Raw genomic sequence first — 25,535 nt, 5'->3', positions numbered from 1 at the left:
TTCAAACACAAAAATTGAAAATAAACTGACAACGCCATGGCTAAAAAAAGATTGAGATACTAATAATAGTACACAAGACACAACATAGAACACCAAAGACTAAGCAACATGAAGCCCACCAAAAACTGGGGGTGATCTCATGTGCTCTGGAAGGGTAAGCAGATCCTGCTCCACATGTAGCACCCATCGTGTTGCTCAGAGGATAGCAAACCGTTCCTAACAACAGAAAAACCTGTTCTTTCACTTAGCAGAATTCTTTTTACTGGTTAGTCGAGTCATAGTCAAGACATTAACGACTTGTGAGTTTCGCACATTGGCTTTATTGTTTCATAAACCAGTTTATAAGCTCTAAATTCTATAAACGGTTTCATTTCTCAGACACACGATTGATTAAATTTAGGTCCTTATTGGAAATATTGCTCTTTAAATGTTTCGATACATATACATCCCAGGCACGAAAATAAAGTCATCATAGATACATGTAATATTAGACTTTGAATGTTCTTCATTAATGTTACTTTGGAAAATCGCTTCAGATGTATTATCTTAAAGATTTTTTGCATATTACTCAGAAAAAAATTAACCTTTGAATTAATTTAAGCTCCAAATTTTAATATAAATAAGATGTGTGGGGTATACATGTTAATTAGATAAAAGCCCAACACAACAATGTAGTGTTATATTGCTTTCACAATTCTGGTACTGAACACTTCTGATAAAGGTAAAACCCGGAATTCAAATCAAACACCGTAAATAGTTATCAAAGGTACCAGGATTATAATTTAGTACGCCAGACGCGCGTTTCGTCTACATAAGACTCATCAGTGACGCTCATATCAAAATATTTATAAAGCCAAACAAGTACAAAGTTGAAGAGCATTGAGGATCCAAAATTCCAAAAAGTTGTGCCAAATACGGCTAAGGTAATCTATGCCTGGGATAAGAAAATCCTTAGTTTTTCGAAAAATTCAAACTTTTGTGAACGGGAAATTTATAAAAATGACCACATTATAGATATTCATGTCAACACCGAAGTGTTGACTACTGGGCTGGTGATACCCTCGGGGACGAAACGTCCACCAGCAGTGGCATCGACCCAGTGGTGTAAATAGTTATCAAAGGTACCAGGATTATAATTTAGTACGCCAGACGCGCGTTTCGTCTACATAAGACTCATCAGTGACGCTCATATCAAAATATTTATAAAGCTAAAACTATTATATTTTCATTGAGAAAATACAAATATGAAAACATAAATATTTAATTTTAATTTACATGGTATGTACAATATGTAGATAAAAATAGCTTTTGTAGTGTGAAATGTTTGGCAAGATAAGAAAATATCAAATGAATTGGATATGTCCATCCACTACATATAAAAGAAAACAAGGTGCAATCTTTTTTCTTGTAAAAAGACTAATATAATTTTAAACTAAACTATTAAGAACTTATTTTTTCGAAATATAAAGAACAATAGAATTGAGATGCAATGAAATGAAACGACCGTCTTGTGGTCATACGAATAGTTTTACTTGAATCATTTTGGCGTTTCACGGTTCAAGCACCATCAGTTATGTACATGTACCTCTACAAATGATGTGTAATGAATTCTTAGTAATGAAAAAAAAAAACGTAATATACGTTTAAATGTGCATATGATGAAACACATACGCGGAATAATCTAATATATATATTTATATATACATGTATCACAGACAATAACAACAGTGATATGAATTATATCACATTTTAACACCAAATATCATAATTATGGTTCATAATTGTTATCAACAAACTTAAGTCACAAGGCTGAATGTCAGTTTCATACGCTCAGGTATGTCGTTTTCTGTATCCAGTTGTACGTGAAGTACGTACGCCGTCGATTAATCATTTTCAGCAACATCTCATTCTTGTCATCAGAAACTTTTAAAATGGGACACAATGCAAAAATGATATGCTAGATCTCTATAAGCAAATGCGTAACATAAGTAACCATATATTTTCAGTGCCACGTGGGAATTGTCAAAATATCATGCCATATTTGGCGTACTTCGAAACCTCAGCTAGAAGTCATTTAACGACGTTGATTATTTGCAAGTGTATTCTTCCGTTCGTTCGCTGCACTTATTACAATTGACATAACAACACCAATGAAATTTACAATTGCACGTCCATGTTTTTGTGTATTGGTGTGTATTGTAACCACGCCCACAACACATTAAGTCACAACCGTCAGTTTCGGTAGAAGTCCGATTGCATGTTCTCCCGACTGTTCCCAATGATCCTTTTAGTGGATCATGATCACAATAGTTAGGAGATTTTTCTAAATAACAAACGTCTGATCTCCTAGGCTTTGTATGTTTATTTTTTAATCTTTTTATTATTAGATGTGATGGAACTTTATTACGTTTTGCTTTTAGTGTAGTCACTAATTTAGCTCTTCCATATTTTTTCATTATATAGTTTCCTATTTTTCTAAACGTTGGTAGTGTTGTCCAGCATGTTTTCGTTGTACAGGATCCAGAAACACCATGGCACTTGCATCCTGTTTCCATATTTTCTTTTACTGCCTGAAATAATAAAAGTTAATCTTGGTAACGACATACATGATACTTTGATTTAAGAAATAAAAAATTCTGAATGCGCGAACTTATTATCTATATGTTATCATTCTATATTTAAATAAGTTGATAGAAAACAACCAGCCAGCAATTCTAATATATATAGGATACATATCTAACAGTTGTACAAAAACAACAACAAACAAACAAACATAATTAAAGAAGTTCTAAGATCTGTGCAAAAATACTGATTAAAGATTAATGATATCAGGATAACATGAAATAAAATCGTATTGAGAGATATTTTGGCTCAACAAATGGCGTCATTAGTGCCAGTCCCTTTTCAAAATGTGACAAAACATTGAGGAACAAACGATTTTGGGCCAGTATTGGGATGTCAAAGACACCCGTCAACGTCTACTTAAGTATTGGGATGTAAACATACGCAACCACGTCTGCTTAGTATTGAATGGTCCACTTATCTTTTGAAAATAGTTTTTCATTATGTTAAAATAACCATAATTAATTACTTAATTGATAAGATACCATTTTAACGAAAAATTAAATAAATTCAACTTTGAACTTATGATAAACCAGTACACAATACCCTGATAGAGATATCCGGATGAGATAAATATCTTGGTTGAGATAACCTCATATCATTTAACATCAAACGAGACAGCCTGCTATTGGATAGCATGCTGTCGTCGTTAACTATACAAGCCCTGTGATTAAAGGGACCATCTTATTCATTTTGTCCATTACTATTTAAAAATTTGTATATATTCACTTGAAGATGCTTTATGATGCAAGGATAGTTAAACATTCAGGGTTATTAAACGTTTAAAGATAATGCTAAACGGAACTGTATACCTATCATTGTTATGTATTTTATTAAGCCATTGTTCATACTTGAATAGAAGCATATTTATGGCTCTAAAGTCTCAACAAAAAACGAAACTAAGCCAAACAAAATCATCCGACTTTTCTTTCTATTAAATCTATATAATGATAAAATATTAAATTTACAAGAGAATAGCAAACTCCAACTTAAAAAAAAAATAAAAAAGCTATAACTATGAACCATACCTACTTTCTCATTCTCAAAACTTTGAATATAGACAATTAGTTTGTAAATTTCGAATACGTGACCACTGTTTATTAATAGAAACTGGTAGATACAGGAAAATTCCCAGGGATTTAAGACTATGTACACATTGCGATGTACTAGATGATGAGTTTCATTTCTTTTTTAAAGGTAAAATAAATGAACAATTGAGAAAATAATTTTTAAATGAAATTAAATATAATAATTTAAATGATATAGATAAATTAAAACATATCCTCAATCCTGAAACAAAACAGGACACTTGCAAATTAGGCTCCTTTTTAAAAAAGTCACTAAGACTGAAGGCAGGGAGTCCTTGATATTATTTGAATCTCTTATTGATTTAAAGAAAGACAAGGATTATAGTTCAAAGTGTCTGCATTGTTTATTTTCATTGTTTTATATACGTAAACTGTATATTATGCATAATGTTTTAAGCCATTGGCCCATATGGGCGTAAAGTGCTTTTCAATAAAGTATCAAAATACTTCCTTTCCTTCTTTCTTTAGGTCATTATTGTAAACTTCAGTTTGGACCAATAACAAACAAGGATGTAGAATTTACAAATCTCTGATAACTCGGATTAAATATTTGTAACTATCAATATGTCTATGAACGTATTTTTGAAGCCGGAAACGTTTTATATTCATAAACCTCATATTAAGCACGTTGACACATATTTTTTGATACAAATAGTTTAATATTTCTTTAGTTTGCCTCAAATTCCTTCAGGCAAAGGTGGTGCCAGAGGGTTAAATTTTCAGTGTAACTTTCGAATATTGTATTAATAAAAGTTTGAAGATTCGCATGTCCGGTGTCTATTTTTTTTTAATTTCTTGTACCATTTTGTTTCATATGACTAAAGTATTAACTAACTAAAATATAATCACTTAGATTGGTATGTGTCAAGAGGAAAAAAAACCAAAACACTTTGATGCATAACTCAGTGACAAATTGTATACTCGACGCGATTTGGAGCTTGATATATGTTGACCTGTAGACGTCTCTTGGTAATGGGTGTCTTTGGATTGCAATCTGATTGACACATACCCCACATATCCTTTTATAAATAAATAAGACAATACAAGACACCTTGTTTTGATGCAATTCAATAACATTTCAACTTGATTGTCTGTTCATTATGTTAAAAGGTAATACAATTAACATACCCAATGGATGTGTATGTCTTTATGTCGTTTGCTCTAGTATTGGAATATTTCAAATAAACAAACTACACCCACTATTCTAAGGTCAGAACATTTGAATCATTGTGGTTTATATTTGTAAAGCAAGTTTAAATCAGTTATAAAATGAAGATAATTGTTTTAGAAGATAGTATCATTACTTGGTTGGACAAGATATTACGTATGCTTATTTATGTTTAGTAGATTTTCAGTGATTATTTTCAAAAGTATAATTGTATCTTGTCAAAGGACAGGTGTCATAAATTTGATTAAAGAATTCAATGACAATTTTGTCAGTATTTAGGTCTCCTCAATAATTATATCTATTGCAATAGGACTTGCTTGGGAAAGATAAAAATAAAATGACATTGTTTTCAAAAAAGATAATTAAAAATAATGTGTTTTGCTAGACATCAAAAAGTTTCTTAGTTCTACTTAGAGATATAAAATCTGAAGAGGATTTTTACACCTAGGTAAATATACTTAAAATCATAAGACTTTTAAGAACCTTGATGGACACTCTTATTGAAACTATCTCTATACTGGTTTACGCCGTCAAGATAAAAAGATTTAAAACTTTTTTGAAAGCTAAGAAACAATCACGAGTTAACGCTTTGTTTAATTACTAAAACAACAAGGAATTAAATATGTGCTAATTAAACACTGATTTGTAAGGTCAAAGATCACGTGTCACAGATTAACAAAAGATCTGAAATTGTTTTTATAGGTATCATAAGGTTCTCCAAGTGTACGATTTCAATATAAAACAGTTTAAATTTTCGTCCAAAAATTAATTTAATATTGTTAACACAGTTTTTTTTATTTGCGTTATCTGAAAAATATTGAAATAAAAGTTTCAACTTTCTATTCGTATCTTCTATGTTTCTATTGTTCAAATTATTATCATTAAATATACACACACTTTTTGTTCTTTATGTCGCATGTTACATAAATCAGACATACGTAGATTGATTTTACAACATATTGATTGACAATTGCCAGATATATCTCATCTGACTTATAAGATAGACACAACGCGTGAAGGGAAGGTTCACTTTGAGCTCTCAAGTTTTAACTTCTGACAGTTATTAGCAGCAAGTGTCAAACTTGACAAGGGTTGAACACATATCTATCCACGACATGCAAGTTCTTTGCATATTGATATCTGCAGTTCATTAGTTTTAAATACATATAAAACGTTAAAGAGAAATGAATGACGTAGGTGATTTGTATGAGCTTCGTAACAGTTTATTAAAAGCAATAAAAAATTACTATGTAAATGAAGTTTACTCCCAACGCAAGGGATTTCACATAAAGGTATACCACATACTTAAAAATGTATCAACCCTCAAGTATATATGACAAATTGCATTCCAACAATAATCCCCACAATGCAAACGAGGATTAATACGGTTTAAATATTTTCTGTTATTAACAATAAGTCTGCAGCTACGTTTTGAAATTAGAAGGCATTATGTACTAGAATACATTTTTGACAATCATTTGTTTTTTTTTGGGGAATTTCAAAATTCTTTAAATATAGTCAACAGTAGTATACCGTTGTTAAAATGTCGTTTCAAATCGATTAATAGGCAGATTAAGGTAACAAACAAAACCTGAAGGAATCAAATGAATTACTGAGGGATCCAGATCGGGTGAGACGATATTGTATAAGCATGGAATCTTTTGATGACCATTTACAGCTATTGAATATATAAAACTGCTAATTGAGGCAGAATATAGAGTCAACATTTAAATCATGACATAGATGCGGCCATTTTGGGTAAATTGACTGTTTATTACCTCAAACAAAAATGGCATCTGCAATGTTTTACACCTGTTTGATTTGAGCGCCTACGAGTTTTATATAGATAAACGCGCGTCTCGCGTACTAAATTGAAAGCATCGTAGTTTTAATTAAATTTCACGTTACTAATTATATTTTCGTTCATTAAATGAGAATAAAGCAGTTGTATACATAATGAAATGGAAGACTTTTATTGTTTATGATTTTGAATCAAAAGAGTTTCTTGTTTCCTGTCAAATTCTTAAATAGAGAAACGTGTTTGGTCTTAAAAATGAAAGGAAAACATACATGCGCCAAATTGATCAAACAAAACAGTAATAAAAGCCCTCAAAACGTAAAGAATTATATTAAGAATACAGCTTTTTGAACCAATTCAAACATATTGTGGACTCAGATAAAAATAACATGAATGTCGATATGCGCTTAAACCACCAGAAAGCGTAAAGTAAAACGCTTTAACCTATCTATCTCATATCTTATTACATTAGAAGAAAAAGTAGAAAATCTATAAACAAACTTCAAATGTAATTCTACTTGAACTGATAGTTTATTGAGTGTAATATTAATCGTTTTCTTGCCTTTGATTGTTGCATCCTTTTAATGGAATTGCGTCGTCATTTCCATATAATTAGTCTATTCGAAGATGTAAATCACAAATTGTGCAAAAACATAGTGTGAAGTCAATTCAAATATACGTTCCAATTTTCTCAGCAATGATATTTACTATTTAATAAATCAGACGAAATACTAATGGACATTTTTTAATAGCTAAAAACACATCATTTTAACAAGATTTAATTTATCAAGATAAAATGTCTGAAAATAGATTCAAATCTAAATCAGACAGAGTATTCCGTTTTAGGTCACATAAGATAGTTTTAGGCCTAATAAAATTAACGTACTGTCATTTAAACTGTCATTTAAACAAGATTTTAGTAGACTAGAGTGATGTCCCTTTGTAAATGGACGTGTGAGTTTTTGTGCAGCGGAAAATTAATTTAAACTCCTTATATTGGATATTTCTGGTGCCAATTTTTTTCAAGATTTTCATATATTTGTTCTTCAAAAGGATTTAGGAAACAAAGATAATGACATTTTGCACAGTATATGCATAATTTGACTTTGTTTATGTGTCCTGTTGTGACATCCTGATTTCAACTCACTGAAAAATGTCGAGGGTAAGCAGACAATTATCCATACATTTTTACACCAAAGGTTTCAAAGGGATAAAACACGATGAAATTCTAACAGAAATAAGTAAACAAATTCATATAAACAATGTTGGATCTATACAAATTACAGAAAAAGAATGTATTGTGTCTCTTAAAGACGTAGAGTCAAAAGATACGTTGGTAGTAAATGGTATAACATTAAGGAACAGGTCAATTAACTTTTTTGATGTAGAAAAGTCAATAACTCATGTTACCATAAAAGATGCTCCGTACGAGCTTGACGATCGTTATATTGTTGCTCAAATGATTCGATTTGGTCAAATTGTTCCCGGCTCTGTTAAAAGAGGTTATATAAAAGGGACCGAAATAGAAAATGGGGCACGGTATATCGATATATTGAACTGTGAGCCTGTTCTTCCTCTTAGAACTAGCCTAGGCCGCTTTGAAGTTCGCCTATTTGCTGACAATAACCGTACACCATGCTTTCATTGTAAGTTGATCGGTCATTCCTCATATCAATGTAAAGATCGTCCAAAAATTATGAATGAGCGAAGGTGCTATAACTGTGCTGCTATTGGTCATTTAGCTAATGCTTGTCCAAATGAACCGTATTGCTCATACTGCAACATAAATGGGCATCCTAGACGAGACTGTGAAAGTTTTAAGCAAGACCAAGAAAACCAAGGTTATAGTAAGCATGGTCCGGAAAATATTGAAGGTAGACAAGACACTAAATTAGATGCACACTCAGATACACATTCAGTTTGTGATAACGACACCTTTTCAGAAAGTGGGGAAAATGACACTACAGATACTCTAAATGTCCTTATTGGCGCGTCCAATTGTACAAGACTCGGCGAAACTAATGAAAATTTATTGAATGCTTCAAAATCAGGTGCAAATTTTGAAAATTTCACACAAATTTTAGACATCGCTGTTCAGAAAACTGATAGTTTCAAAGTTGACAAGGTTGCTATTTGTCTCGGTACAAATGATGTAAGTAAACATAAGGATGACAGTGACCAAATAAATTTACTTGTGACAAAAGCAGTGGCTCAAGTGAAATCTGCCTATCCAGAGTCCCATGTTGGTCTTTGTAGCATCATACCGCGTAAAGGTAACAGTGCGCAAATAAACAGACTAAACCAATCGGCAACAAGCGTTAACAAGTTTATCAGAAAATTGTGCGCTCGCGAAGACAATGTAGATTATGTTGATTTAGAAAAACTATTCTTTAAAAATGGAACAATCATCAGATCTTTGTTTGACAAAGCCGACAACAGCGGTGTGCATATAAGCACTGAAGGTGCACAAAATATAAACAGAAAACTTGACGATTTCTTTCATTCTCCGAAACCGTGCGTACAGGAAATACACACACCAATGGACCCAAAACGAAAGAGAAGTGACGGAACAACCACACCTACCTCCGCGGATAGAATGAGCAAACGTTCCAATACTGAACCGAAAAAAGCTTAACTCAAAATATGTCAAATCAAACTGTATATGTTAATAAGAAATCAAAAACCTAAAATTGAAAAAAAAATGCATGCCTGAGTTTTTTAAATTTGTAAATATATCCACTACTTTCAAACATCATATTTGTATATTGTTTCTATTGATTGTAGACTGTAGTTTTTATTTCATATATTATATGTATAAAAATAACTGTTTCAGGAAAGGTGAGCAGTATAAAGTCAAATTGTTTATGATTTATGATAGGTTGTTTTGTTTAACCAAATACGGTAATGCAAACGCATTATATGTGATATGTAGTGTATATAGTGTACATGTATGTGTTCAAGTTTACGTAAAGGTAAATACTTTTCATGAAGTCAAAAGTCTATTGTTTAGAAACAAAGTTAAAGATCATCACGTGTCATTAAACGTTACATCAGAAGTAAACAAAATTACCTTTTCAAACTTCTACAATGAGTATAAAAATAGCATCAATAAACGTAAATGGCTTAAGAAATGTTAAAAAGCGTACATTAGTTTTTAATTGGATTGTTTTACAAAACATAGATCTTGTCTGTTTACAAGAAACACATTGTACACAGGACCAAACTTGGCTTTGGAGCAAAGAATGGAAAGAATTTGGGGGTGGTGAAAGTTTTTGGAATTGTGGTACAAACGAATCGAGAGGTGTGGGAATTTTATTAAAAAAAGATTTTACGCATAGCTTTGATGTCCCAATGATAGATGATAAAGGTAGAATGCAAATTGGGGAATTTAAAACTAACACTGCGGTTTACCATATTTTTAATTTGTACACCCCAAATAAGGGTTCTGAAAGGAAACATTTTTTTGAAAACTTGAAAAACTTTAAAAATGACTTGTACTCAGATGATGGCGCAGATCATTATAATATCTTTTTAGGAGATTTTAACTGTGCGTTAGATAGAAAGTTAGATAGGTCCCCTTCACACCAAAATGATGATACAGGCTTAAACGAGTTGAAAAATATTCTATTGAATTTTGATTTATATGATATATGGCGATCTAAATTTCCAACAAATAGACGGTATAGTTTTCAAAGAGGCAATTCAAAATCACGAATAGATTATATTTTTTGTACGAAATCCCTTAGCTGTAAAGTTTCAAACACACGTATAATCACATTTCCTTTTAGTGATCATGACATAGTCACTTCAAAAATAAAATTAGATGACATTGAAAGAGGACCGGGAATGTGGATCATGAATCTAAATACAATTAAGACTGATGAATTTTCAAATGCATTTAAAACGTTTTGGGAAAATTGGGTTAAAAACAAGAATCGATTCAATAGCATTAAAGAGTGGTGGGATGTTACAAAATCAAAAATTAAATTTTTGACCATGGAAATTAGTCAAAAACTAAACCGTTTATCAAAACAAAATAATGTCATTGCGTTAGAAAAACAGCTTGAAAAATTGAAACTTCAATTAAACGAATCAAATAAATCATGTGACAAAATTTCAGAATTAGAAAATAAAATTAAGGAATACTATACTAAAAAAACAGTCTCCGCAAAAATTAGATCAAGAACTAAATGGGCCGAAGACGGGGAAAAGTCGACAAAATATTTTTTTAATTTAGAAAAGAAAAATGGACAGAACAAACTATGGCAACGTGTAAAAACAGAAAACGGTGAGTATAAATGTGACATTGATTCAATCTTAAATGAACAAGTAAAATTTTATACTAAACTTTTTGCCACGGAAGGGTGGGACAAAACAGCGGGCGAACAACTTTGTCAATTTATCATAGACAAGGTAAGTAAGGAAGATCAAGAGATGTTAGATAGAGATATAAATATCTCTGAAGTAGAAAAGGTACTAAAATTACTTAAACAAAACAAATCACCTGGCGAAGATGGTATAATATCAGAATTTTATGTTTTATACTGGGATATAATAAAAGACGACTTCTTTAGTTTACTACAAGAAATCTTTAATGATACTATATTGAGTAACTCTCAACATAAGGGGGTCTTAACCTTATTACATAAAGGAGGGGAAAGGGAAAATATAAAAAATTGGAGACCACTAACTTTACTAAATTGTGATTATAAAATTATTGCAAAGATTCTATCTGAAAGACTTAAAATAGTATTGCCCAAAATTATTCATACCGATCAGAAGGGGTTTGTTAAAGGTAGAAATATAAGCGAGGCTAACCGAATGATTCAGGACATTATAGAATATATTGACAACGAAGATGAAGAAGGAATTATATTATTTTTGGATCAACAAAAAGCTTTTGATAGGGTTGAATGGGAATGGATAGATTTTGTATTGGAGAAATTTGAATTTGGCGGGAAATTTAGAGCATGGATAAAGATGCTATTATATAATGCTACTACGTGTATCAAAACTAATGGATTTGTATCAAGATACTTTTCTATTACTCGCTCCGCTAGGCAAGGGTGTCCAATAGCGCCTCTGTTGTATATCATACAAGCTGAACCCATGGCATGTGCGATAAGGGGTGACATTAAAATAGAAGGATTAAAATTACCAGGAGGGGGAGGGAACTTTATAGAAACCAAATTATGTATGTTTGCAGATGACACCCAGGTATTTAATAAAAATGAAAAATCTGTAGAAAATACTTTTAAAGTTTTGTCCTTATACGAAAAAGCTTCGGGTTCTAAAATAAACTATGACAAAACAAAAGGCTTACTATTAGGGGCTTCTAAAAGAAAACGATTTAAATTTGATAAAATCAAATGGATCACAGGCAATGTTAAAACTTTAGGGGTGTGCCATGGTTATGAAATAGATGACAATGATATTTGGAGAAAAATAATAGAAAAGGTTAAAAACTGTGTACATGTATGGAAAAGTAGGAAGCTTACATTTAAAGGTAAAACACTTATAGTAAAAAATATGATACTTTCTCTTTGTTCATACGAGATCGAAATACGAGGAATTCCGGATAAATATACTAAAGAGCTAAATAATATAATTTGGAACTTTATATGGGACGGTAAAGTGAACCAGGTAGATAGAAATGTCTGTTGTTTGGAAGAAATAAAAGGGGGGATGGGAATGGTAAGTATAGATACGTTTATAAAAAGCAAACAAACAAAACTAGTATATCGTTTAATTCATGAGCCTTTAGAAAGCTGGAATGCGATCGGTAAGTATTGGCTTCGGAAATTTGACGAAAAATATAATGACACTTTTTTTGTATGTAAATGTTCAAGTTTGAACGGTTTAGATATGAACCAACTACCACAAGTTTATCAGAAAATTATAAATACGTGGTCAGGATTTATTCAAAATGTTGAAATACCTCTATATAAAAGTGCTATTTTAAATACGAGGTTATTTGGAAACTTTTCTATTCGTTTCAAAAATAAACCATTGTTCTACTCTTCTTTTTTAAAAAGCGGTTTCACAACTATCCAGGACATTTGGAATTTAGAAACTACAGATTTCATCAGCTGCAATGAAATTTATAAGAAGTTGATTGATCGAAGAAATTGTATTTCCGAATTTTCAAAAATTAAACAGGCAATTCCTAAAGATTTCGTGCAAATTTTGAAATCTTGCGGAAACCAGAATTTGCAACATGAAAGTAAATTAAGGATTTCAAATGACCTTGAGATCATTAAATTAAACAACCAAAAAATCAAACCATCAAAGTTAAAACTCAATTATATTCGTACGGTTTTAAATAAAGATGTATCTCCAAAATGTCAAATTAAGTGGGAGGAAATATTTGGAACAAATATACCTTGGGAAAATATGTGGTCGGGACTAAAATTTTTGAAAATTGAAAATAAAGTAAAAGAATTCCAATGGAAATCCTTGCACAATATTTTATATACTGAAGAAAGATTAAAAAAAATGAAGATATCAAATGGAAAATGCCACATTTGTCAAAATGACAATAATATAGAAACCCTGCAACACTTATTTTTCAGTTGTAGTACATCACAGTTAATTTTAAAAAACCTCCAAGAAATACTTATTAAGTCAAAAATAGGAATAAATAAATCTTTTGGTGAAAAGGAGGTTCTATTGGGTAAAAACACAGGAGAACTAAAATATGATAATTTTTTAAACATAATAATCATATATTTTAAATGGACACTATGGAAAATTAGGAATTCAATAAAATTTAATAAAACGCCTAAAACACCACAAGATATTTATAAAATCTGGAAACAAAACTTGAAATATAATCTAAAATTTGTTCTTCTTTTGAAAGGCGTTGATATCATTGATAAGACAAAATTGGAGTCTGTAATAATGAAAATTTAGACATTTTATATAGTATAATACAGCTTGAGTCAAAGTACATTTTTTACGGTTTATAGTATTAGAATAATGATTGTATCAAAAACAAATGATCAAACAAAGTATTAGCCTATCATGGTTATTGTAGTAAATGCACATCTTTTATGTGGGTATCTTATAATTATTTACTTACTATTTTGAAATTAAAGTGTAGAAATGTTAGATGCTTCTTACATTATATGGATATTATATTTTTTACACTAAATGTATTCCAAGGTTAAAAGTGGATAACTTTTTTTATTGCCTTCTATTTCCCCTGGATAGATGGTTTCTTTTTGTAAACAGGGACCCTTAGCCTGATCCTGGACGACTAAGGTAATTGTACACAGGAAATATTTAGAAATAAAACGTTTATGTCTTAAAAAAAAAAAAAAAAAAAAGATTTTAGTAGACATTTATGAGTTTTCAAAAGATTTGACAGGGTATATTTGAAAGTATTTCCAATACTCAGTTTTGAAAAGTAAGTACCATTATATAAAAAAAAAAAAAAAAAAAAAAAAAAAAAACCACAACAAATTACATTGTATTCGCTTATCAAAGCAACAGTCAGTCTGTTAAAAAAGTCATTGCACAAAATTGCGTCCAGGACGTGTACTGTCAATGTGAAAAGCTAACAGCATTTCAAAATAAAGTCATGTACTCAAGACGCCCATCTACAATTTTGCATTGCACTCAGCTTAACATAAGGAAAACATGCTTGATGTTACGGTATTACGGTGTGTTTCTAAAAGATTATTACAGTCTGAATATGGGTGATGTATAAGCAAACTAGCGTAAGAATACAAAGGGGTCATTTTACCTTTTAGACAGTGTATGTTTTTTTTTTTAAATTACAAACCAACACTGTTTGTGTGTATAGTTGTTTTTAAAGCTGCTATAAACGACTTTGATTTTATAAAATGAAATATCTTTAAATTCAATTTAAAATCGTATTAGAATCTGTCATTGTTACACATTTTGGGTGAAATGACCTTTAAATAACATTGATAAGAAATATCATCCATTATGTTTTCTCTTTCTCCAAAGAAAGGATAGCGTTTCCAAAGTGTGCGGTATTTAGTTGAAGAGAGTCAACTACTCTTTGTAAACACTACAGGCAGAAATTGTAAAAGAACACCAAGAATTAAAATTCTTACAATACGATATCTTAATCAAATCATTATGCAACTTAAACTTTTATGACAGTACATTAATAAAACTGATAATTCACTTATACATCAATTCTGACAGGAATTGAAATAAAATAATATGTAGTATGCAACAATATTAATGTACAAGGTAGAGATATTACTAATCTGAACTTAGATGAGGTCGGTTCAAGACAAAAATACTTATAATAGAACGTTCTTTTCAACTCGCATAAAGTCATCTGTTATAAACAGGTCATATTGTCATGCGATAGTACAATTTATTCTCTTTTTTTGCCATTGAATAATTCTGACACCTAGGAAGATATTTTTTAAACAATTCAAAATTATCGTAAATTGGTGTCGTTCCGTCAAAAACTAGTGTGCAACAAATACTTTACGTGTTATTTAATTTTAATTCCTAACATCTATAGTTATTTGATACTTATTTTATCTATCTTGTATGCTTTGTATAATTCTTTAACTGTCGATATTATCTGCACCAAAACTTTATAAAAATTATATAGTGCCATGTTTTAATAAGTTCTGCCATGTATATTATCTCTGAAAATGAGAATTATTTATGAATGACATTTTGCTGTTATCTCGCACTATATAAAGTGTTTAATTTAAAGTGAATCAACTACTTTTATGTTTGGCAGAAGAAATAGAAGGATTATTTGACATATCTACAAATACCCATGAAATTTTCAATATAAAGTCGGACAAATCGAGAAAAGAACTCAGTTAAATAAAGCAACAAGGTCGATAGTTACACATTTCATTTTGAAACTGAACAAGTTAAATATAAAATAATACATAAAGAAGACGATAGGAATTATAGAAAACTATCTGAAATCATTACAGACCAACAAGAAAACTTAACTCCTCCGAAAACAATATAACAACCTAACAACGGATAACACATGATGGTCAGGACAGCCCCAAAAAGTACCATTCTGGCGGGGTTTAACAAATTTGCGCATACCCCAACGTTGGTAGTACGAGACCATATGTCTGAACTTTAACACGTTTATAGATTGCTAGAATAGGATGTTTACTAACTTGAATAACGATGAAAATAAAATTTCCCTGAAGCAGATTGGAATTTTGACAATATATGTATCATCATTGATGCTAGAGGTATCGGGAAATCTTCAAAGGGTTAATGGCCTTAAACAGGATGGAGCGAAATCAGTTTTGTCTATGCGGTATGGGATTTGTTCACTGTTGAAGTCCGTACGGTGACGTATAGTTGTTTTAAAATTTCGGTGTTATGTTGGTCTCCTGTGGAGAGTGGTCTCATAAGCAATGATACCACATCTTCTTTTTTATACTGAATGCTGAATTACCATTTATATAAAGCACACGTTTAATTTAATAAAACATAGAAACACTTTACTATCAAGGAATAACAGATATAAATAACACTAAAGATATTGAAAATAATTGTCTTAAGTTCTCATTGAATAATAAATGACTGGCTTACAGAACTCGAAATTCAATGATTATTTTATTCCATGTTAATAGCGTACAAGACTTATTTCTCTTAACGTGTATTTATGTTTCAGTACGAGTAATAGGATTTATATTCCGTGCTTCCTTTTTTAAATGAAAATGTCTACCTATCTTTATAGAGTGAAGAATATGGAGTGCATATGAAGGTCGCTTTTTAAGATTACATTCATTCTGATTAATGCTCAACGTATATTTTTATACGTAACAGAAACGGTTATCAAAATAGTGTAATGTCTATAACATTAGTTTAATATTTCGTTCTAAATTTTGTACAAAATTATAAGCCATGTATCTTTGATAGTTGTTTTGTATACTACCATAGTTTATTCGAAAACTTTCTGATTGAAATACTAGGATCGTTAACAAGATATACAATTTTCTATCGAATAGGTCCATATAATTAATCATGAATATTTTATCACCCGCAGGAGTTTCAACATCTACTTGTCATCAATTTGTTTGAGATCTACTGTGACTATTCTGTTTGGATTTCACCCCTACATGTTTGGTTGAACAATCATTGAAGGAAAGATCTTTTAAAACATTTCTATGATTCAATAAACTATTTATCAATAGTTCTCATATTTTAAACTATCGATATCATTTATTTGTAAATGATAACCTTTTCAAAATTGCTTCTTAAACATGCTTTGCATTCGCATTTTATTAATCGAAGGTGAATTAACTAAGCTTTATAACTTAAGCACTAAATGGTCTCAACACTTATTAAAAAATTTGAAAACCTTCGTGTAACTAAAAATATAATCATTCATGTTCAAATATAAATTAATTTACAATTAAACAGAAATTATTGGATTATATACCACGCACTACTATTAACAATATGATAAATTCTAAATACTGTATCACAGTAATGATTGAATATCGTTCATAATACATTTAATTACATCATATGGTAACACAGACAACGATTAACAAAAATGGAATTGTAATAATTCCTTTAAAGAGTCCAAAGACCACCTTGAGTTTAAATAGAAACAATATTTACAGAGGACCAGAATACCTGTAATTTAAAATTAAATGTATATCGTCAATTTAATGACAACGTAATCAAATAGAAGATTGATAGTCAAAAATGTTGACCCAATCTTTGTTTAATATTTTCGTAAAGAGATGATTAAGAATCGTCACACACGTATTTGATAAGTCCCTTACAGAGAATTACTCAATGTTTCTACATTTTGTTCCGTACTCTTTTATTATATATTGTCCCCTTTGAAGTCGATGTGAATTGGAATGTGAATATTTGATGTTGGTTAAGTATGACATGGCGAGATTAAGCTAACATGTAGGTGACATTCATTTTTATAATGTGACAAAATTTACAAATATCAATAGATCTACTACAATTGGGATTCTTTCATTACTTCAAAGATTTTTCTTCGACAAACATAACAAACTTTAACTTTTTTTAGTAAAATACATAATAAAATTTTGTTAGAAATAGACCATTAATACTTTAATTGGAATGCAAAACGAAACGTTTAATATAATATTGAGTTAAGGTTGTAGTTCGGATTTTATTTTACATAATTCTTAAGTTCTTAACCGATTCAAAATTTTAACTTGTTATTTTTTTTTACTTTACAATCAACATTTGATATCCTTGTTATTCGTTATTCATAGTTAAAATTCATTTGTTAATTATATTTTATAAAATGCTTGCCATCCATTATCAGTTTTATGCTATCAGGTCATCACATAAAAAGGCCGCTTTATAACGAAACAAAAACCCACTTATTTCTACAAGGACAACAAAGTTTAACTTCATATTATAAAATAGTTATCAAAGGTACCAGGATTATAAAAACAGACAAACATTTGAAAATTCTCATCTTTGTACACGTACGTTTCAAATGGGTTGGGCTCGCGTTTAAAATTTGAAAATCCACTATATGAGCTGACGGAATATCGTTTTTCGTTCGATTCAGTTGTATAATTTACATTACATAATGTTTATGATAGACTTTTTGGTAAGGATATATATACTTTTTAATGTCAAGTGATCCTTTAAATCAACCGGATATCTTCGGCAAAGTGGTCTGTGTTGGCCGACGTTTACGCAATAGGTATGATGCAAGGATGCAGTTTATCTTTGTAAGGTGATCACTATAGTAAATTAGTTGTCGAAATTCGTTAATGGTGCACTGAAATCGATAGCGTTTAATTGTGGACAACTAGTGCAGTGCAACCAAGTTAGATGGATTTTTTTTTATATCATTACTGTTTTTTTTCTAAATTGAAAAAACACAAGATTATCTCTGGGCGAACAAGAATTGCTAAGGGAATTTTCATAATTAGTTATTCCAATGTTCAAAAGTGTTGAAAGTCATTCGTGCAAGAGTATCCAAAATCAGTCTACCTTTGCCTGGAGAAGTTAAAACATTAGAAAACTTAATAACGTTTTAAACTGAAAATGGAAAGACAATTTGAATTTAAATCAGGCGAATTCCAAATTATATAAGATATGTCTTTATAAATGTCAACAACAACCAAAATGGGTTTCACTAAGGGTAGATCGGCAAAGATGCACAATATCTAATTCCTGCGATTGTGGTTATACTTTCAACATTCTGCATTCCTGATAATTGAATAACCTCAGTTTTTGATAAATAGGCTTTCGTTATCGATGCATTGATTGGTCGAATTTGAGTAAGTTGATCATATAATGTGCTTTAAATAAAGGCAACGGTTGTATACCGCTGTTCAATAGTCACAATTCGAGTAAGCAAAAACTAATTCGGGTAACTAACTAAAAGCAAGGGAAGCACTTTAACTTAGCGAGGAACTTTAACAGATTTATTATTTGGGAAATGCCAACCGCTTTGATACTTTTTGAAATCGTTACATTTTACATACTTAGTAGTTGTATATACCAACGTTAGACCACCGTCTTAATACTTGTCCATTGAAAAAAAAGCTAATTATTTTCTGGTAAACGTAGTCCACATACATGTAATAGTGTTTAGGCAGTATGCGAAAGACAAGAACTTTCAAAGATCTTGTTTTAAAAATGTTAATTTTAATTTCGTTTGTGTTATCTTAAAGAGTAAACACAGATAGAAATAATCTGAGTAAGGACTGGTCTCAAAAATTGCAATTTAGCATTTTAAACATGGTCTAATGATTGTAAAAGAACTTAGACTGCGTACAATATAATATTGGTTTAATTCGCAAAAATTACAAATTTTAAGTAATACAACTCAAAACCTTTATAAATGAAAGGGAAGAGTAGATTAATTAAATTATCAAATATCAATCTAAGGTTACTGCGACGTAAGCATTGTCTTAATATGAAATCAAATATACAATTAATGGACGCCTCCCGTTAAGTTAAATGCATGGTTATTTAATGAACCCTAAAATTTGTCAAACAGAGACAAAAGTAATATGCCTATAGTTTTACTAGTTTTAATTATTTTCTGACCAATTTACAATAACAAATTGATGCATATCAATTTCTTGCAAGTGATCCTCACACAAATGACGAAAAACATTTTAAAACGTAATGTAAAACTGCATACAAAGATTATAAATCATTTTACAAATAGACAATATGGAAATATTTCATTGTATGTGAAAACACATTAACCACACGTAACTATTCAAGGGTACGTGCCCACAAACACCCTGTAACATCCATTTTGTATTAGGATCATTCCTCGTCAGTACTTACTTAATTCAAAATAAAGTGACATTGCATGCGATGGACAAGCATCCCACATATACCTTATTTGAGTTTTTTTCCTTATATATATTCTCTCTCTCAAAATAGTTAAACTTTAATAATTAAATGTATTGAAGCGTAACAATTACATGTTAAAATAAAATTGAGCTTGCAACAAAAACTCTTTATATAGTCCGTTAGCAAATTAATACATGACATATTATGTGTTTATGTACTGTTAAACAATGTATCGTCTGTGATTTGAATTATTTTATAGCTAAAATAGATGTAAGAAAAAACTGTAAGAGAAGTTTATAGTAATAAAAGATGGATATTGTTTACGTTGTATCCTATAACTAAAGTGTACTTTAAAAGATATTAAATGCATAACTTTGCAATGGTTACATGAATGATACGTTACGTTACCTTTATCAAAAAGAAAAAAACCGAAAAAAAAATAATAGACAAGTGGTACATGTATCAGGTCAAACAATGTATGATATGAGAAATGAACTCTATAACGGGAAATGCAAAGAAGATCGAAATACTCATGCAGTATGAATGCATTGAAGTCTCATATCTTTGATGAATTTCCCAAAAAAAATCAATCATTAGTATATCGAAAGTAAACAGAAATGCTTAAAGGGAAGAACAATATACATGATTTATGTTGAAAAATAAAAGAAACAAACAGTCTACATGGTAAACTCTCCGTCAAAAAGATTTTTTAACTTTCATGTAAAAAGATGCTACCCATTTGGTGGTTTTGGTTAAAAAATTAGAATCAGTTAAAGAGATTGCATTCGGTAGGTAATCGATGTTTAGCTGGAATCTCAAAAAGGCAATATATGTTACAAACAAAAATGGTAATGAAAAACCATTGAAAATAATTAAGTTTGAAATAAATGAGAAGATGTGTGTATAAGGAAACATATTTCGAATTAATCACTCACAATAGTCATATACATGGGAAATGTTAACCTTGAAGCATATATATTGATGCAAAAGATGTATTTCGTCTTGTTCTTTTCAAAAGTAAAAAATGGTTAGACAGTAGAATACCTCGCTAATATAATTTTATCAAATACAAATACGCAAAATACGATGTTACATAGTTGCAACCATCTCAGTCATTATCAAAATAATATTCCAGGATGTATTTTTTTATCTATTTTTTTCAAATTTAACTGTTTGCATGCATGGGTTACAATGAATGAATTATAACTATAAATTTTCGATGATTTTTTACTTTAAAAACATTCATTATGAACATCTAAATAATTTCAAAAGAAAATAAAATAAAACTTTATATCGTTTGTCTTCCTTGTTCAATGACATCTGAAAAGAGTTAACCACGCTTATATTTTATGAAACTGCCATTAATATATGATCACTATTATCATCTTTAAACATGATCCCAAGTAAAACTATATAGCTAGAGATGTATTTTGTGTGTTGTAACTTCAAACCTGTGTAATTTATGCTCTTAGATTCATTTAAAAATGCACCAATAATGTAACTATGATCTGAAGGCCAAACACATTTGGGTAATGAATGTTTACATTCCCATTAACTTAAACTGTAAAGAAAAAAGAAATAACTAAAAAGTTATGAGAGTGCTTCTCTTTTTTACTAATATTATACCCCTCTTGAATTATAAGCAAGCAAAAATGCATGAAGAGAGGAATAGTTATGTGGTCAACATGACCGTCCTCTGTATGCTTTAACTGATTGCCAAAATGATTTTATCAGTTCAATTAACTTTCAAAGTAACAAGAAGGGTATTTTTAGGAGTTATCAAGTATCAAAACGCCGACTAACATTTATAGAACTGCGTCACCTTATAGGGCATGTTAGGTCGTCCCCGGTATTACTGAAGTCAATTTTTAGTTTAATGCGTAGTATATAGATAGATATACGCAGATGTGGTATGAGTGCCAATGAGACAACTTTCCATCCAAGTCACTATTTGTAAAAGTACACCATTATAGCTCAAAGTACGGCCTCCAACACGGAGTTTTGGCTCACACTGAACAGCAAGCTATAAAGGGCCCCAAAAATTACTTGTGTAAAACCATTCAAACAGGAAAATCGGCGGCCTAATCTATTTAAAAAGGAAAAAACAACGAGACACACTTATGAACCTAATCAACAAACTACAACCACTGAACATCAGGTTCCTGACGCAGGCAAGGTGGAATTAAATGTAGCGGGTTAACTTTTAGGAATTTTGGTCCTCAATGCTCAACTTCAAACTTTATTTGGCCTTTTTAACTTTTTTGGATTCGAGCGTCACTGATGAGTCTTTTGTAGACGAAACGCGCGTCTGGCGTATATACTTAATTTAGTCCTGGTATCTATGATGAGTTTATTAAGTAATATTTTGTAGTCTGTTTGTTTGTACATTTGTTTTGTTCTGACCAGTAGTAGTGTCTTACTTAATTCTCAATTATGTCCCCTTGGTATTTTCTCATCTCATATTCTTGCTAAAGTTTTAGGGATTAAAAAACTTACAACCCATTTCACTGTCAAACTATAAAACTAACTCGCGTGGCCTCAGTCGAAGTAATAGTAAACCTTGTGCAGAAATATATAATTTATGTTTCCTTTCCCAGGATTTAATAAGAATTGAAATAGGTCATTTGAGGACAATTTATCTATTAGAAATCACCTTACATAAACTACTATATTTATTACCTGTCTTTTATTTTGTCGAAATACATGTATATAAATCTATTGTATATCATATAAGTGCTGTATCCTCTTTATTGGTATGTTTTGTCCTATTATCATGTTAATTTTAAGACAGACAGTGCAAAAATATTAAGTAGTAAAACCTGCCGAATACCAGAGTATATATCCGAACAACCAACATAAAGTTAATGTCATATAAAATGAACTAAACTTAACATTCCAACTTTTATAAACCTTCAATATTGCCAATTAAAGTTTTCAAGTTTCAAATGAAGTTGTTGAATTTTAAAACGTAACTGTCTAAGCGACTACAGAGAGAGTGAACATTTATAATTTTATTTGATGGTTTGTAACATAAAAGTCGAGAGGATTACTAACAAGACAGTCATTATTGTACGAGAAATCACAGCCAAGTGGATTGACATTGATCTTAGGATTACGCGTCACCGATCTCAGTTTTGATTTACTAGTAATATTCTTTGTTAATGCTTAATAGGAAATCATTGTATAACCATGAAATGCTTAATTGTATGGAATTCTGAGTTAAGGTTGGTCCCACATTGATGTGATGTTTGATGTAGCCATTAGTCCAGGAAGAACAAACTTAGCAGGCAGTATAAAACATCTTATTTCCGTTAACTCCAAGTTTGATGGGAGTAGATGTGTGGCACCTTTTATACAATTCAAAGTCAAATATTGAAAACCAACTAATTTTCGCAGGCGATTTATTTTCGCGAGTACAAAAATAACACGAGTTTAATTCTTCGCGAATGTGTATTACTCGGATCTTTCCTTATTCTACTTCACAAAGTAAATTAGAAAATTGCGAAATTAACTAAGTGAACTAGAAAGGGCTAAACGCGAATTAAGTATCCGCGAAAATAATTTGGTTTACAGTATAGGGGTTAATCTTCAGTTTGTGACAAGCCAAACTCGATTATAATGTTAAATGGGGTAAAACGATCGCATGCGATATTGAGTTCAATTCTCTCTAGTAAATCAAGAAACTGAGACACAATTACTGTATCAAACATTGTTTTTCTATTATCTAAATTTCAGTCATATTCTAACCTCACTCAAAGCTTTTCTTGTCACATATCCCCGATCAATAATATAACTTTCATTACTGTTTTTCATTTGAAACTACTTTTATTACATTTTAAGTAATTGTGTATGTTAATCAATGTATCAGATTCTCCATCGGTAACATATGAACCACAGCTGCTAATACTTTTTTGATAAAATGTACATATCACTTCTGTTTCGTAGGGTATTTGTTTCAATGACATTTATTCAACTCAACAATAATTTGGTGCTGTGGAATAGTTATTTTGAATCTATACATGGATTTGTTTCAAACTGTCTATCAAGTATATAAAAAGTGACAGTTTGATACAAACTGCAGATACATGTACAAATAACGAAAATGAATATTGTATTTCACTTTTTCAAAATGTGAGTTTTTAATAAGTTTAACCCTACAATTGATACTTGTAACAATTTAATCAGGTGCAGTGATTTTTTTTATTTATTATTTCATCTTCCTCTTATGGCATTTCAGTTTAGTTGGTGCTTGAATATGAAGATTATATTGGTAAAAAAAAATACAACGCATTACAGATTCGATTAAATCTAATTATCAATCCGTCAGATAAAGCGGATATAATAATAAGTATAATGTTATTTTCTTAACACTTTGACATGACACTTTGTATAAAGATGATTGCTGAAATATAAAGCCTAATACAATTACGGAGAAATCATGTATAAGATCCGAAAAAGTCAACCTGATCAAAAGTCTGTGTCATTGTATATGCTTAAAATAGTATATAATGACAATCAAACATAATTACTTGACAAATATACTAATTATTTATCATAAAATGTCAGTTAATCTGTCAAATAGTCTAAAGGAATGTTGTTGGTTATGTCCATTCTTTACCTAAATAGGCAAATCTTCTCAGGTAAATTTAATTTGGATTTTCACATATCCCAAAGCTACAGACATTGAAAACAATAAATGAAAAAATCTAATTAAAAAAATAAAAGAACATTTACCGTTATCCTATACATAATACAGAATATGGGGTATCGAGTAGTTTGGTCCGACTAAATTATGTTATTAGCTATGAAAACAATGAATGATTTAATAGAGAAAAGAAAAACGTATATTATGAATCTCTTATGATACAATTAAAACATACATACTTATCAAGTTAAATGCAAATAATAAAAATCAATATTGAGATTTTCATATATATAGTGCCTCGAGATGTATAAGATAATCTCATGGAAGTAACACTTTAAAAATTTATGCATCAAAATAGATTTTTTTCTCAATTTATCTTAATCAGGAAAACTAAAATATAAGCATCATCGTTCATTTGATGCGACTGTTATACAAATGAGAGGTTTAACTAGCTTTAAAACCAGGTTTAATCCACTATTTTCTATCTAAGAACATGCCTACACAAAGTTATTAATATGATAGTAGTTATCTATTCGTTTGATTTGTTTGAGATTTTGATTTGAAAATTTGATTAAGGTCTTTCCGTTTAGAATTTTTCTCGGAGTTCAGTATTTTTTTACTCTACTTTTTCATACAAGCAGAGTTTTAGAAATAAAAATAAAAAAAAAAATTACGTGATGAAAACTCGTTTGTTTCATTACTAGAATGTAATTAACATATCAATTAAATAATGCATTCACCAATTACTAACATAAAGCAGCCTAAACTGATATACCTATTTATTCTATCATAAGTACAAGGTCTTACGTTATGATATTAGCTCAAGCTAAAATGAATCTCCATATGTAAAAACGTATTTCTATAACTGATTAAGTAATAAAACCCATGCATTTCCGTATTTTATAAACGTATAGT

At 30.3% G+C, this 25,535-nt stretch overlaps 1 protein-coding gene across 4 annotated transcripts in view; it reads right to left on the bottom strand.

Annotated features, from left to right (window-relative positions):
• Nucleotides 1-1,243: 1,243 nt before the first annotated feature.
• LOC143082817 (protein Wnt-7b-like) overlaps nt 1,244-25,535 on the bottom strand; it is an 80,285-nt gene continuing 55,993 nt past the window's right edge. For all 4 annotated transcript variants that reach the window (XM_076258682.1, XM_076258701.1, XM_076258691.1 and 1 more), the window contains exon 4: nt 1,244-2,570. In XM_076258682.1, coding sequence (XP_076114797.1) covers nt 2,088-2,570 — 483 coding nt within the window. In that variant the 3' untranslated portion in view covers nt 1,244-2,087. The remainder of the gene's footprint in view (nt 2,571-25,535) is intronic.

The sequence above is a fragment of the Mytilus galloprovincialis genome, chromosome 1 (genome assembly GCF_965363235.1).
Source record: "Mytilus galloprovincialis chromosome 1, xbMytGall1.hap1.1, whole genome shotgun sequence".
In the NCBI taxonomy this organism is placed as follows: Eukaryota; Metazoa; Mollusca; class Bivalvia; order Mytilida; family Mytilidae; genus Mytilus; species Mytilus galloprovincialis.
The sequence above is the reverse complement of the archived record's forward strand: the minus strand, read 5'-3'. Positions and strand labels throughout refer to the sequence as shown.